This window comes from Carcharodon carcharias, chromosome 8 (genome assembly GCF_017639515.1).
Source record: "Carcharodon carcharias isolate sCarCar2 chromosome 8, sCarCar2.pri, whole genome shotgun sequence".
Taxonomy (NCBI): domain Eukaryota; kingdom Metazoa; phylum Chordata; class Chondrichthyes; order Lamniformes; family Lamnidae; genus Carcharodon; species Carcharodon carcharias.
The window spans coordinates 112,591,331-112,605,017 of record NC_054474.1 but is presented as its reverse complement, the minus strand read 5'-3'; the positions used below and the strand labels follow the sequence as shown (position 1 = coordinate 112,605,017).

Here is a 13,687-nt window from a genome sequence, read left to right as displayed (position 1 = left end):
CAGGCAGCTCCTGTCTAAGAGTGAATCGCACCAGGTAGCTCCTGTCTAAGTGTGAATCGCACCAGGCAGCTCCTGTCGAAGAGTGAATCGCACCAGGCAGCTCCTGTCTAAGAGTAAATCGCACCAGGCATCTCCTGTCTAAGTGTGAATCGCACCAGGCAGCTCCTGTCTAAGAGTAAATTGCACCAGGCAGCTCCTGTCTAAGTGTGAATCGCATCAGACAGCTCCTAAGTGTGAATCGCATCAGGCAGCTCCTGTCTAAGAGTCAATCGCACCAGGCAGCTCCTGTCTAACAGTGAATCGTACCAGGCAGCTCCTGTCTAGGAGTGAATCGCATCAAACAGCTCCTGTCTAAGAGTGAATCACACCAGGCAGCTCCTGTCTAAGAGTGAATCGCACCAGGCAGCTCCTGTCTAAGAGTGAATCGCACCAGGCAGCTCCTGTCTAACAGTGAATCGCACCAGGCAGCTCATGTCTAAGTGTGAATCGCACCAGGTAGCTCCTGTCTAAGAGTAAATCGCATCAGACAGCTCCTAAGTGTGAATCGCACCAGGCAGCTCCTGTCTAAGAGTCAATCGCACTAGGCAGCTCCTTTCTAAGAGTCAATCGCATCAGACAGCTCCTGTCTAAGAGTAAATTGCACCAGGCAGCTCCTGTCTAAGTGTGAATCGCACCAGGCAGCTCCTGTCTAAGTGTGAATCGCACCAGGCAGCTCCTGTCTAGGAGTGAATCGCACCAGGCCGCTCCTGTCTAAGTGTGAATCGTTCCAGGCAGCTCCTGTCTAAGAGTAAATCGCAGCAGGCAGCTCCTGTCTAAGTGTGAATCGCACCAGGCAGCTCCTGTCTAAGAGTGAATCGCACCAGGCAGCTCCTGTCTAAGAGTGCATCGCACCAGGCAGCTCCTGTCTAAGAGTGAATTGCACCAGGAAGCTCCTGTCTAAGAGTGAATCGCACCAGGCAGCTCCGGTCTAAGAGTAAATCGCACCAGGCAGCTCCTGTCTAGGAGTGAATCGCACCAGGCCGCTCCTGTCTAAGTGTGAATCGCTCCAGGCAGCTCCTGTCTAAGAGTAAATCGCACCAGGCAGCTCCTGCATGAAATGTCAGAGTAGTTCCTGTCTTAGAATGAATCATTTGAATGAGTATTGCATGCAGTTCTGGAATCTGCATTTTAGGAAGGATGTGATTGCACTAGAGAGAGTGCAGAGGAGGTTTACCAGGATTCTGCCTGGGCTGGGGAGTTTTAGTTATGAGGAGAGATTGGATAGACTGGGATTATTTTCCCTGGAGCAGAGGAGATTGAGGGGGGACATGATTGAGGTGGGTGTATAAAATTAAGATGGGCAGACAAGAAGGAACTTTGCCCCTTGGTGGAGGGATCCATAGCCAGGGGGCATAGATTTAAGATAAGGGGCAGGAGATTTAGGCGGGATGTAAGGATGAATTTTTTCACCCAAAGGGTGGTGGGAATCTGGAACTCACTGCCTGAAAGGGTAGTAAAGGCAGAAACCCTCATAACATTTAAGAAGAATTTGGATGTGCACTTGCGATGTCATGGCATACAAGGCTATGGGTTTAGTGCTGGAAAAGCAGACTCAATGGGCCAAAGGGCCTTTTTCTGTGCTGTAGACCTCTATGACTCATTCCAGCTGTCCTACACCATTTCAGAGTAGCAGGAGATAGAGGGACATGATAATCTCAACATCTTCCTGTGTTGAGGAGCAGCTCCAAAGCTAGGTATTAGCAACATGCTAACAGGTTCAGAAAATATAACCCGCCTGTATACAATGTTACTCTGGTGCATCTCTAATCATTGAAATAACCCTGTCTAATTCCTTCTTGAATTTCTTTAAAGTTTTTTATTCCTGCCCTGGTGCCAATAATCTGGTCCACAGACTCACCATAAAAAAATTTCCTTTGAGATTTCCTATTTTCTTCTTGTGCTCAATCTGAACACAACAGAAAAATTTTATTGGGTCTAATCTATTGAAACATTTCATAATTATCAATGGTTCCATCATTTTGTGTCAATACAAATAATCAAGGGTCATCAATAGGGGAGACAATGGCTCTGGACTAGTAAAACAGAGGCTCAGGCTAATGCTCTGGGGACACGGGTTCAAGTCCCATCACGGCAGCTGGTGGAATTTAAATTCAATTAATAAATCTGCAAATTTTTAAAAAAAGGTAATGGTGACCTTGAACCCATTGCTCATTGTCATAAAATGCCATCTGCCATCTTTACCTGGTCTGGCCTACATGTGACTCCAGACAGCAATGTGGTTGACTGTTAACTGACCTCTGAAATGACCTAGCAAGCCACTCAGTTGTATCAAACGCTATGAAGTGTTGAAAAAGAATGAAACCAGACAGACGACCTGGCATCAACCTAGGCGTTAGAAATGACGACAGCAAACTCAGCCCTGTCGATTCTGCAAAGTCCTCCTTGGTAGAGCTGTCCACATATTAATCAAGTAACAGCCTGACATCATACTCTCAGAATCATACCTTACAGACAATGTCCCAGATACCACTGTCACAATCCCTATCGGTGGAACAGGGCACCCATGGTGACACAGTGGTATACAGCCCTGGGAGTCCTCAACATCGACTCCGGACCCCATGAAGTCTCATGGCATCAGGTCAAACATGGACAAGGAAACCTCCTGCTGATTATCACGTACCACCGTCCCGCCCCCTCAGCTGATGAATCAGTGCTCCTCCAAGTTAAACACCATTTGGAGGAAGCACAGAATGTACTCTGGATGGGGAGCTTGAACGTCCATCACAAGAGTGCCTCAGTAGCACCACTACTGGTCCGCAACTCAGTCAAGCTGGCTAAGTCCTAAAGAACATAGCTGCTAGACTGTATGTGGCAGGTGGTAAGGGAACCAACAAGAGCGAAGATCCTCATCCTCACCAATCTACCTGTCATAGGGTCATCTGTCCATGATAAGATTGGCAGGAGTGACCACTGCACATCCCTTGTGGAGATAAAGTCCTGTCTTCACACTGAGGATACTGTCCATCGTGTTGTGTGGCACTACCTACATGCTAAAGGGGATAGATTTCCAACAGATTCAGCAATTCAAAAATGGGTATTCATGAGGCACTGTGGGCAATCAGCAGCAGCAGCAGAATTGTATTCAACCACAATCTGTAATCGCATGGCCTGGCGTATTCCCCACTCTACTATTACCACCAAGACAAGGGATCAACCCTGGTTCAATGAGCAGTGCAGGAGGACATGCCTGGGGCAGCATCAGGCAAATCTAAAAATGAGGTGTCAACCTGGTGAAAATACAACGCAGGACAGAGCTAAGCGATCTGACAACCAATGGTTCTGATATAAGCTCTGCGGTCCTGCCACATCCAATCATGAATGGTGGTGGACAATTAAACAACTAACTGGAGGAGGCTGCTCCATAAGTGTCCCCCATCCTCAATGATGGGTGTGCTCAGCACATCAGTGCAAAAGGTAAGTCTGAAGCATTTGCAGCATCTTCAGTCAGAAGTGCCAAACAGATGATCCATCTCGGCCTCCTCCTGAGGTCCTCAGCATCACAGATGCCAGTCTTCAGCCAATTTGATTCACTCCACATGATATCAAGAAACGCCCAAAGGCACTGGAGAGTGCAAAGTCTATGGACCCTGACAATATTCCAACAATAGTACTGAAGACTTGTGCTCCAAAACTTGCCACGCTCCTAGCCAAGCTGTTTCAGTACAGCTACAACACTGACACCTAGCCAGCAATGTGGAAAATTGCCCAGGTATGGTCCTGTACATAAAAAGCAGGACAAATCATCAGTCTAATCTCAATCATTAGCAAAGTGATTGTGTCATCAACAATGCTATCAAGTGGCACTTACTCAGCAATAACCTGCTCACTGACACTCAGTTTGGGTTCCGCCAGGGCCACTCAGTTGCTGACCTCATTATAGCCTTGGTCCAAACATGGACAAAGGAGCTGAACTCCCAAGGTGAGGTGAGAGTGACTGCTTGATATCAAGGTAGCATTTGCCCAATTGTGGCACATAATTGTTCTGCAGGGAGTGCAGAGAAGATTTACAAGAATGTTGCCTGGGCTGGAAATTTGCAGCTATGTGGAAGGATGGGATAGGGTAGGGTTGTTTTCCTTAGAAAAGGGTGCTGAGGGGTGACCTAATTGAGGTGTGCAAGATTATGAGAAGCCTAGGTAGGGTTGACAGGAAATTTCCCTAGCTGAGGGGTAATTACTAGGGGGGATAGATTTAAGGTGATTGACAGAAGGGTTAGAGGGCACATAGGAAAATCTTTTTCACCCAGAGGGTGTTGGGGTCTGGAATTCACTGCTTAAATTGGTGGTTGAGGCTGAAACGCTCAACTCATTTGAAAGGTACCCGGATCAGCACCTGAAGCACTGTGACCTGCAAGGCTACGGACCAGCTGCTGGAAAGTGGAATTAAAAATGAGCGGCTAGTTTCTTTTTTTCAGCCGGCACAGTCATGATCGGCTGAATGGCCTCTTTCTGCACCATAACTTTGCTGTGGTTCTAAAGAATTTAGAGGAAATTAATTTACACAAAGGGTGCTGAGAAGATGAAACTCACTGCTTTGTGGAAGAAGACAGCACTGTTGTACCTAAGGGGAAAATTGCAGCAAACATGACAGAAAAGGAAATAGAGAGGAAGATGGATTGGGAACAGAGTGGGAGGAGCGTTGTGTGGAGTGCAAACCCTAGCATAGACCAGCTGGAGCAAATGGCCTAGTTCTGTGTTGTAGATTCTGTGTATTTTATAATTCTTCCATTCCCTTTATGGGGAAACATAGGTTAACTCTGACACCATAGCCACTAACATAGGTGAAACCAGGTAACTTAGCACAGCCTGGCCTGCAGTGCTCAGTACCACACTGAGCAGCGTACTTAATCACTGAGCCATGCACTTAATCACTGAGCCATCAGGTCAGTTATTTTATCATAGAATGAGGCAATGTAGAAGGAGGTTATTTGATCCATCATGTCTGTGTTGGCTCTTTGTGAAAGAATTATCCAATTAGTCCCATTCCCCTGCTCTTTCCCCATAGCTCTGCAAATTTCTCCTTTTCAACTATTTATTCAATTCCCTTTTGAAAGGTCCTATTGAATCTGTTTCCACCATCCTTGGCAGTATTTCCCAGATTGTAATACCGTGCTGTGTTAAAAACACTCTCATCTCCCCTCTGGTTCTTTTGCCAGCTCAAATCTGTGTCCTCTGGTTACTGACATTCCTGCCACTGGAAACAGATTTTCCTTATTTACTCTTACAAAACCCTTTGTAATCTCCAATAGCTGTATTAATTCATTAAATAAAATGTCACAAAGGAAGTTCTACTCAGAGTTAATGAACATTTCCCCCAAAACACAGCAATATGATTCTGGCAGCGCCAGAGACAAAGAGTGGAACGTAGACTGCGTGAAGGGTTAATGCCCAGCTCTGATAGATTGGACTATAACAGGGTGCAGATAGAAACAAAGCAAAATAACTGACGGGGGCCTTTAGCACACGCTGCCAGATTTTTCTGTTCTAATAATAACATTTGTGAATAAATTCCCAGCGTACATAAAAATCACAGCAAAGAAAACACTTGGGTCAATTTAAGATACTTTTCTCCTCTTGGAGATTCACAAAAGCAGGGCAGGAGCAGGGAAATGAGAAAGGCTTTTGTGTTCTCTTCCCTCTAGGGTTCGTTAGGTCAGGGTGATGCAGCATTGACTAACGATCCCAGCCACAGCACACAATGCTGAGCATTGAGTCCAAGGGGAGGTCGCCACTCTGGCTATAAAATATCACAGCTAATTGCATTGTGATACCCTCAAATCAAAAGTGACAAGGCCTGAATGTGGATTCTCGGCAGACTCAGCGATATCATGGGGCAGTGAACCATGCCCTGTCTGCCAGGCTGCCCTGCTCATGTGACAATAGCCTCTTTTCCCTCTCCGATAGCTGACAGTGACAACAGACTCTTTTCTTCTCACAGGAATGTATAGAAAGAGCTGGAGAGTCTCATTTATTCACAACCAGACACCCTTTCAAAGCCTGAAGTGCAGCAGATGACCGTGACACACTAGCTGCTCTGTCAATCATCCCCCTTTTCTCCCTGGCACAGCTTGGCTTGCTCAGATAGTTATTAGGAAATATCACAAGAGCAGCAACACTCCTTATGCTGGCTCTATCCCAGTTATAACTTGAATGATCCACAAACAGCCAGGCTATCTCCATAATTTGCATTGAAAACAGACTGAGTATCTGTGATGACAAGTGCCAAAGTCAGTGACACCAAAATGTTCAACCATCTGGGAAGATGTATGTTGGAGGAGGAATGCAGCAAAGCTTTTGATTGGATTCAACGCTGCAGATAAAAGAGAACCAAACACACAAATGTTGCCATTTACTCCAATGGAGAAAGGCAAAAAGGAGTACAACACCTCAGGCATCGACTGAAAGAACTGATCTTTCCATTTTGCTGTGAAATGTCACTTGGTGACTGCTGCAAAATACACACAGCTCCAAACTGCAACGCATAATATTCCTTTGGAAAAAATGGAGGGTGCAATTGAAGAAGAGAGGATTCAGGCCATGATGATGAGGAATACGAACTGTCCAGCTAAATGTGCCCAGCCCACAAGAGAGGAGTAAAATTACTGAACATCTGCATACTGTGTAACAAAACTCACTGGAAAAATAGCATTTCCTGCAAAAAACAGGATGCTTCTGAATATTCTCCAGGTTTATCAAGCTTGGCCTCTTTCAAACTCCTCCCCCAAAGGGGAGCCACAAGAAGACATTGGAGACTGGCAAGGAGAATCACCACATATTTATAAAAGACAAATGACAGTGGTCAGCTGAGTTTCCCCAACAATCCACACATTCCAGGATACACCTCACCTCTTTGTACTTGCCCTTGACACACAGATCATTGATCAGACCAAGCTGGAAGGATGGGTCAGCCTTGTCCACTTCATACAAGCTGATCAGCTGATCCAGCATGTTAGCAGGAACCTCAGTGAGCAAAGAGAAGACTCTTGCTTGCCGTGTGGCCGGGTTCAGGAATGACTGTTAACAGGAAAACATGATGAAGGGCAGGAACACTGGAGAAAGGGCACAATGCCATTATTACGTCAGTTAAATTATGTTAGTTACATAAATCTGGAATATAAAGCTAGTGTCAATAATGGTCAACATAAAACTACCAGATTGTCATTAAAAACCCCACAGATTTACTAATATTCTTTCGGGAAGGAAATCTGTTATCCTCACCCAGTCTGGCCTACATGTGACTCCAGACCCACAACAACACTGTTTGCAATTAACTGTCCTCTGAAACGGTTTAGAAAGCCACTAATTTTTATCAAAACTGTTATGACAAACTGCAAGGTGGCGCCTCACCACCACATTCTCAAGTGGAATTAGGATAGGCAATAAATACCAACCTTACTAATGATGAGTAAAGAAACAAAAATTGAACAAAACAGCATGCACACGACTATTTATCATCACTGGACAAAACTACTCATACAATTAATGATCATTATTGAATAGAACTATTCACACGGTTTCATGAACCATACATATTTACTGGCAAACATTGAGGTACAGTTCCATCAGCCTCATTCTATTTATTGACAGATGTTGGGGTGCAGTTCCATCAGCCCCAATATATCTATTGATAGATGTCAGGGTATAGTTCCATGACTCTCACTCTATCAATTGATGGATACCTGGCTACAGGTCCAAGACCCTCATTCTATTTATTGATGGATATCAGGGTGCAGTTCCATGACCCTCATTCGATTTATTGATGGATGTTGGGGTGCAGTTTCATGACTCTCACTTTATTTATTGATGGATATCTGGGCACAGGTCCATGACCCTCATTCGATTTATTGATGGATATCAAGGTGCAGTTCCATGACCCTCATTCTATTTATTGATGGATATTGAGGTTCAATTCCATGATCCTCACTCAATTTATTGATGAATGTTGGGGTACAGTTCCATGACCCGCATTCTATTTATTGATGGATGTTGGGGTGCAGTTCCATGAAGTTCTATTTATTGATGGATGTTGGGGTGCACCCATCAGCCTCATTTTATTTATTGATGGATGTTGGGCTACAGTTCATTGGCCGTCGTTCTATTTATTGATGGATGTTGGGCTACAGTTCACTGGCCCTCGTTCTATTTATTGATGGATGTTGGGGTGCAGTTCCATGAAGTTTACTCTATTTATTGATGGATGTTGGGGTGCTTGCCATCAGCCTCATTCTATTTATTAATGGATGTTGGGGTGCAGTTCACTGACCCTCATTCTATTTATTGATGGATGTTGGGCTACAGTTCCATGAGCCTCATTCTATTTATTGTTGGATGCTGGGGTGCAGTTCCATGAAGTTCAGTATATCTGTTGACAACTTTGTGTTTATTCATACTGTGGTTTGGGTGTCAATAGTGAGGTGAAGGGGGAGGGTGCAGAAGAGGGGTTTACAGAGATAGGGAAGGGGCTAAGCCATGGGGTTTCAAGCAGAAGGGCACTAATGTTGCCTCAGCACAGGGCACCGTCTTCCTTTTTTCTTGGTTTGTTGGGGAAGTTGGGACTGTTCTCCTTGGAGAAGAAAAGGCTGAGAGGAGATTTGATAGGGGTATTCAAAATCATATGGGGTCTGAACAGAGTAGATAGGGAGAAACTGTTCCCAATCATTGAAGGATTGACAATGAGGGGGCACAGAATTAAAGTAATTGGCAAAAGAAGCAAAAGCAACATGAGGAGAAACCTTTTCACGCAGTGTGGTTAAGGTCTGGAATGCCTCCACCACACTGTCAGGCAGTGCAAGTTCAACTGAAGTATTCAAAATGGAATTAGACAGTTATATAAAAAAGGAAGAATATGCATGGTTACAGGGAGAATTCTGGAGAACTGCTCATTCGGCGAGCTAGTGCAGACACAATGGGCTGAATTGCCTCCTTCTGCACTGTAACATTTCTGTGTTTCCCTTAAACTGGTGCTCTGAGATAGAGAAACACAGAGGCAGGGACAGACACACAAACAGAAAGAAATAAATATTTTTAAAATGGTGTATTTATTTATGAAGCTACCAGAGGAAATGCATTACAGGAGCCAGAATGAACTCCCAAATGTAGTATTTTCAGTCCAGTTTGATAGGTTTCCTTCAATATAATTAACCAATAAGTTGCAATATTGACCACCCCCTCACTGATGCTAGAACTCCCTATGACCCGATGTCCAAGGTAGTACAGAATTCAATGTGCAGGACTGTTTGCTCCTTTGCCAACCTGCTGGACTCTGGCATCCTCTTTAAACCAATTGCTGAACTGGTCGATGATGTAATGTGCCAGGGACTGCGCCTTTCCCCTTCTCCAGTCGTGGCTGTTCTCCAACATGACCAGGAGCCCTTCCAGTGGGTCAGTGAGGGAAGCAAATCCTCGCCTTGCTTCTTCTGGGAGCTGAGGAGACAAAGGGAGGGTGAACAAAAAGAGGGAGGCCCCTAATCTGCAAGTAGACAAAAGGAGCCTGCTAATTTATTCAGCGAAGTAACTGTTGCTCTCTGTCCCCCATCCCACTTGCTGTGACAGTGTACGGCAATCCAGATTCCTTAACACTTCATTTCACCGCAACAGCAGCCTGTGAAAAGGCAATTGTCTGCACTAATTATCCCGTAAACATGCAAAATGTCACAATGCCCTGCACCACCAAAGACAAAAGGTGCTTTCAGTGCCTGGCAATCACAGGGCAGACAGATGCTTTTTAGGGAGCTGCTTTGCAAAGGCCACATTCCTTCAAACTTCCCTTCCACCAGACTGTAAGGAAACAAAGAATGAGGACAAGTGAAGCACTCACACTCGCTAACCACCTTCCCGTAGTCAAAACAGGCACTGGGGCATTTGAGAAGCAGGATGTAGGTGGTGAGGGATTATGCGTGGCAGTCTTTGTTGCCCTTATATTCCGCCACAGTTTTTCCCCAATTATTCTTTTGTACATCATTACAAGTTATAATTCGTCACACACACAATCCCAACCAAGCGCCCCGAGGGAGAAATCCCCAATCATACAAACCTCACAGGGAGACAAACCCCTGATACAACACACTGATGGGGTTTGAATTCCCTAACTACTGCCACCTGAGGTGAGGTAAGGCAATGCAAACAAGTAATGGAACTCATGCCTCTGGTCCCTCAGTGCCACACTGTGTAGTGGGCTTCATTCTTTGAATCTAGGGGAAAGGGAAAGGGAAAAAAGGGGAAACTAAGGTTGCATTTCATTCATTTTATCGTTCTGAACATTGATAAACATTTGATAATTACTAGAACCACAAAATGGACAAAGAAAGAGGCTATTCAGCCCACTGCAGATTTACATTCCTCCTTGTCAAATACTTATCCAATTCCTTTTTTTAGGCATTAGAAACTCTTGCTTCTGAGTTAGAAGGTAGTGAGGGAGTACGCCTGAGCTGCCACCTTTCAGCTGAAACATATGGTTTGTCCTCTTAGATCCCACAGCCACTATTCAAAGAAAAGTAGAGGCATTCTCTCCAGCGTCTTGGCCAATATCATCTAAAAACAAATATCTGGTCATTATCACACTGCAGCTAGTGGGGTCTAACAGGGTGCAAATTGGCTGCGTTGTTTCTTATATTACAACTGTGGCTACACTTCCAAAGAACTTCAATGGCCCCCACTAACTCATAGGAATCTCTGGCTTATGACTAATTAAAATGGCTTATTTGGAAAGGCACCAAACACACAGAGACTTTATCGGCAACATGCAGAGTTGCAGTCAAGGCAGCAGAGGGAACACAATCTCCAAACAACCCACCTAACTAATCCTTCAAGCACCACCTGTCCCACAGGTGGCACAATCTGTAGATCATGCATTGGACTTAATCAGCCATCTCAGAACTCATCAAATCATCCTCAATCCTGAGGTTTGCCTAAGAAGAGTGGACTTCATTGGTTTTAAAGTGCTTTGGACATCCTGACGTTGTGGAAAGGGCTACAGAAGTGCAAGTCTCTCTTTCTAATTGATGTTCTGATCTCTGCTTAAAGAACCAATTGTGTAAAAGCATCATATCCTGTTCTAATCGCCCTCTGTGTGAAATAAACTTCAATACTGTCCATTCTTCCACTTAGAATCCTCACTCTCTGCCCCTTATTTCCAATTCACAGGACTCTATTACTTTCTCATATGAGATGGCCCATGTGCTTTGAGGGGGGGGGGGGGGTGGGGGAAGCTATGTTTTATGTTGGGTGATGGTCCCTTTAAGAACTCAGTTTTTCTGAAAGAAGAGTTTTTGTAAAAAAAAAACAGCTTGCCTCCAGTAACTGATCATAGAGTCATAGAGGTCCACAGCACAGAAAAAGGCCCTTCGGCCCATCAAGTCTGCACTGGTCAAACAAGTACCTAACTATTCTACCCATTTTCTAGCACTAGGCCCATAGCCTTGTATGCCATGGCACCGCAAGTGCACATCCAAATACTTCTTAAATGTTATGAGGCTTTCTGCCTCTACCACCCTTTCAGGCAGTGAATTCCAGGTTCCCACCACCCTCTGGGTGAAAAACCTCTTCCTGACATCCCATCTAAACCCCCTGCCCCTTACCTTAAATCTATGTCCCCTGGTTATTGATCCCTCCAGCAAAGGGAATTCCTTCCTGCCTACTCTATCTATGGCCCTCATAATTTTATACACCTCAATCATGTCCCCCCGCAATCTCTTCTGCTCCAGGGAAAACAACCCCAGTCTATCCAATCGCTCCTCATACCTAAAACTCTCCAACCCAGGCAACATTCTGGTAAATCTCCTCTGCACTCTCTCGAGTGCAATCACATCCTTCCTATAATGCAGATTCCAAAACTGCAGGCAATACTCTAGCTGAGGCCTAACCAGCGTTTTATACAGTTCCAGCATAACCTCCCTGCTCTTATATTCTATGCCTCGGCTAATAAAGACAAGTATCCCATATGCCTTATCTTAAGGGGCTGGTGGACATGCACACCAAGGTCCCTCTGATCCTCGGTACTTCCCAGGGTCCTAACATTCATCATGTATTTCCGTGCCTTGTTTGTCCTGCCCAAGTGCATCACCTCACACTTATCCAGATTAAGTTCCATTTGCCACTGATCAGCTCATCTGACCAGCCCTTCTATATCCTCCTGTAATCTAAGGTTATCTTCCTCACTATTTACCAGCCCACCAATTTTTGTGTCATCCGCGAACTTACTGATCAACCCTCCTACATTCAAGTCTAAATCATTTATATATAGCATAAACAGCAAGGGACCCAATACTGACCCCTGTGGAACCCCACTGGACACAGGCATCCAGTCACAAAAACACCCCTCGACCATCACCCTCTGCTCCCTGCCACTCAGCCAATTCTGGATTCAATTTGCCAAATTGCCTTGGATCCCATGGACTCTTACCGTCGTTATCAGTCTCCCATGCGGGACCTTACCAAAAGCCTTACTGAAGCCCAAGTAGACTATGTCATATGTATTGCCCTCATCTACGCACCTGGTCACCTCTTCGAAAAATTCAATCAAATTGGTCAGACATGACCTTCCCTTAACAAAACCATGCTGACTGTCCTTGATTAGTCCCTGCCTCTCCAAGTGTAGATTAATTCTGTCCCTCAGAATTGCTTCCAATAGTTTCCCCACCACTGAGGTTAGACTGATTGGCCTGTAGTTCCCTGGTTTATCCCTTCCTTCCTTCTTGAATAACGGTACCACATTGGCTGTCCTCCAGTCCTCTGACACTTCTCCTGTGGCCAGAGTGGTATTGAAAATTATTGCCAGTGCCCCTGCTTTCTCTTCCCTTGCCTCAACTCAACAGCCTGGGATACATTTCATCCGGGCCTGGAGATTTATCTACTTTTAAGCCTGCCAGACTACTTAGAACCTCCTCCCTTTCTATGCCAATTTCTTCAATTATATCACAGTCCTTATGCCTGATTTCCATACCCACGTCATCCCTCTCATTTGTGAACACCGACACACTCAAGTATTAATTTACAACCCTATCTATCATGTGACCAAATGCCTGGAAGACAAACAATAAGAAAAAAAGGGTCAACCAGAAGTTAGTTATAGGGGTGAGTAGGTCCCTGGATGTGATTCTGTGTTCAAGCAGTTTTGGGTTTAGTTTAGAACGAACTGGCCAGAAGGAACATTTCTTTCCAGCAGGATTCAGTTGAAATTGTGTGTGTTAGCTAAAAGAGTTTTTAAAAACCTGGTTAACTGAAGGACTATACTAACTGTGGGTTGAACTTCTGGGATAACCAAGCTGAGAAGAACGAGGGAGAGAGAAAGAGAGAGAAGTAGAGAGAGAGTTCATAGATACAAGACTCCAGAGTTAATCAACATTTAGAACCAGGAGAGTTCTGATCCGAGCTGGCTACGCTTAAGACACTAGCAATACGCGTGTTGAATGGGGAGTCTAAAACTATATGACAGATAGAGGGGATTTGAAGGGAAAACCTTGTCAGAAGTAAATGGAAGGCCCAAGAAATCTCAACCCTTATACAAACCTTTGAGCAGTACTAAGACCAACTGGTTAATCTTCCAATTTTGATAAGTATCTGACTTGAGTTTTTAGGGTGGAAGTCAAATGTGTAGAAGGAAATTTGAGTTAAGAAGTTCAGTTTAGAGTAT

The 13,687-nt window shown here is 44.7% G+C and overlaps 1 protein-coding gene across 1 annotated transcript in view; it reads right to left on the bottom strand.

Moving 5' to 3' along the window:
• exd3 (exonuclease 3'-5' domain containing 3) overlaps positions 1 to 13,687 on the bottom strand; it is a 381,414-nt gene that overhangs the window by 324,337 nt on the left and 43,390 nt on the right. Inside the window, exons 4-5 of the mRNA XM_041194159.1 lie at positions 9,310 to 9,480; positions 6,904 to 7,071 (exon numbers count right to left, since the gene is read on the bottom strand). Of these exons, the coding sequence (XP_041050093.1) occupies positions 6,904 to 7,071; positions 9,310 to 9,480 (339 nt within the window). The remainder of the gene's footprint in view (positions 1 to 6,903; positions 7,072 to 9,309; positions 9,481 to 13,687) is intronic.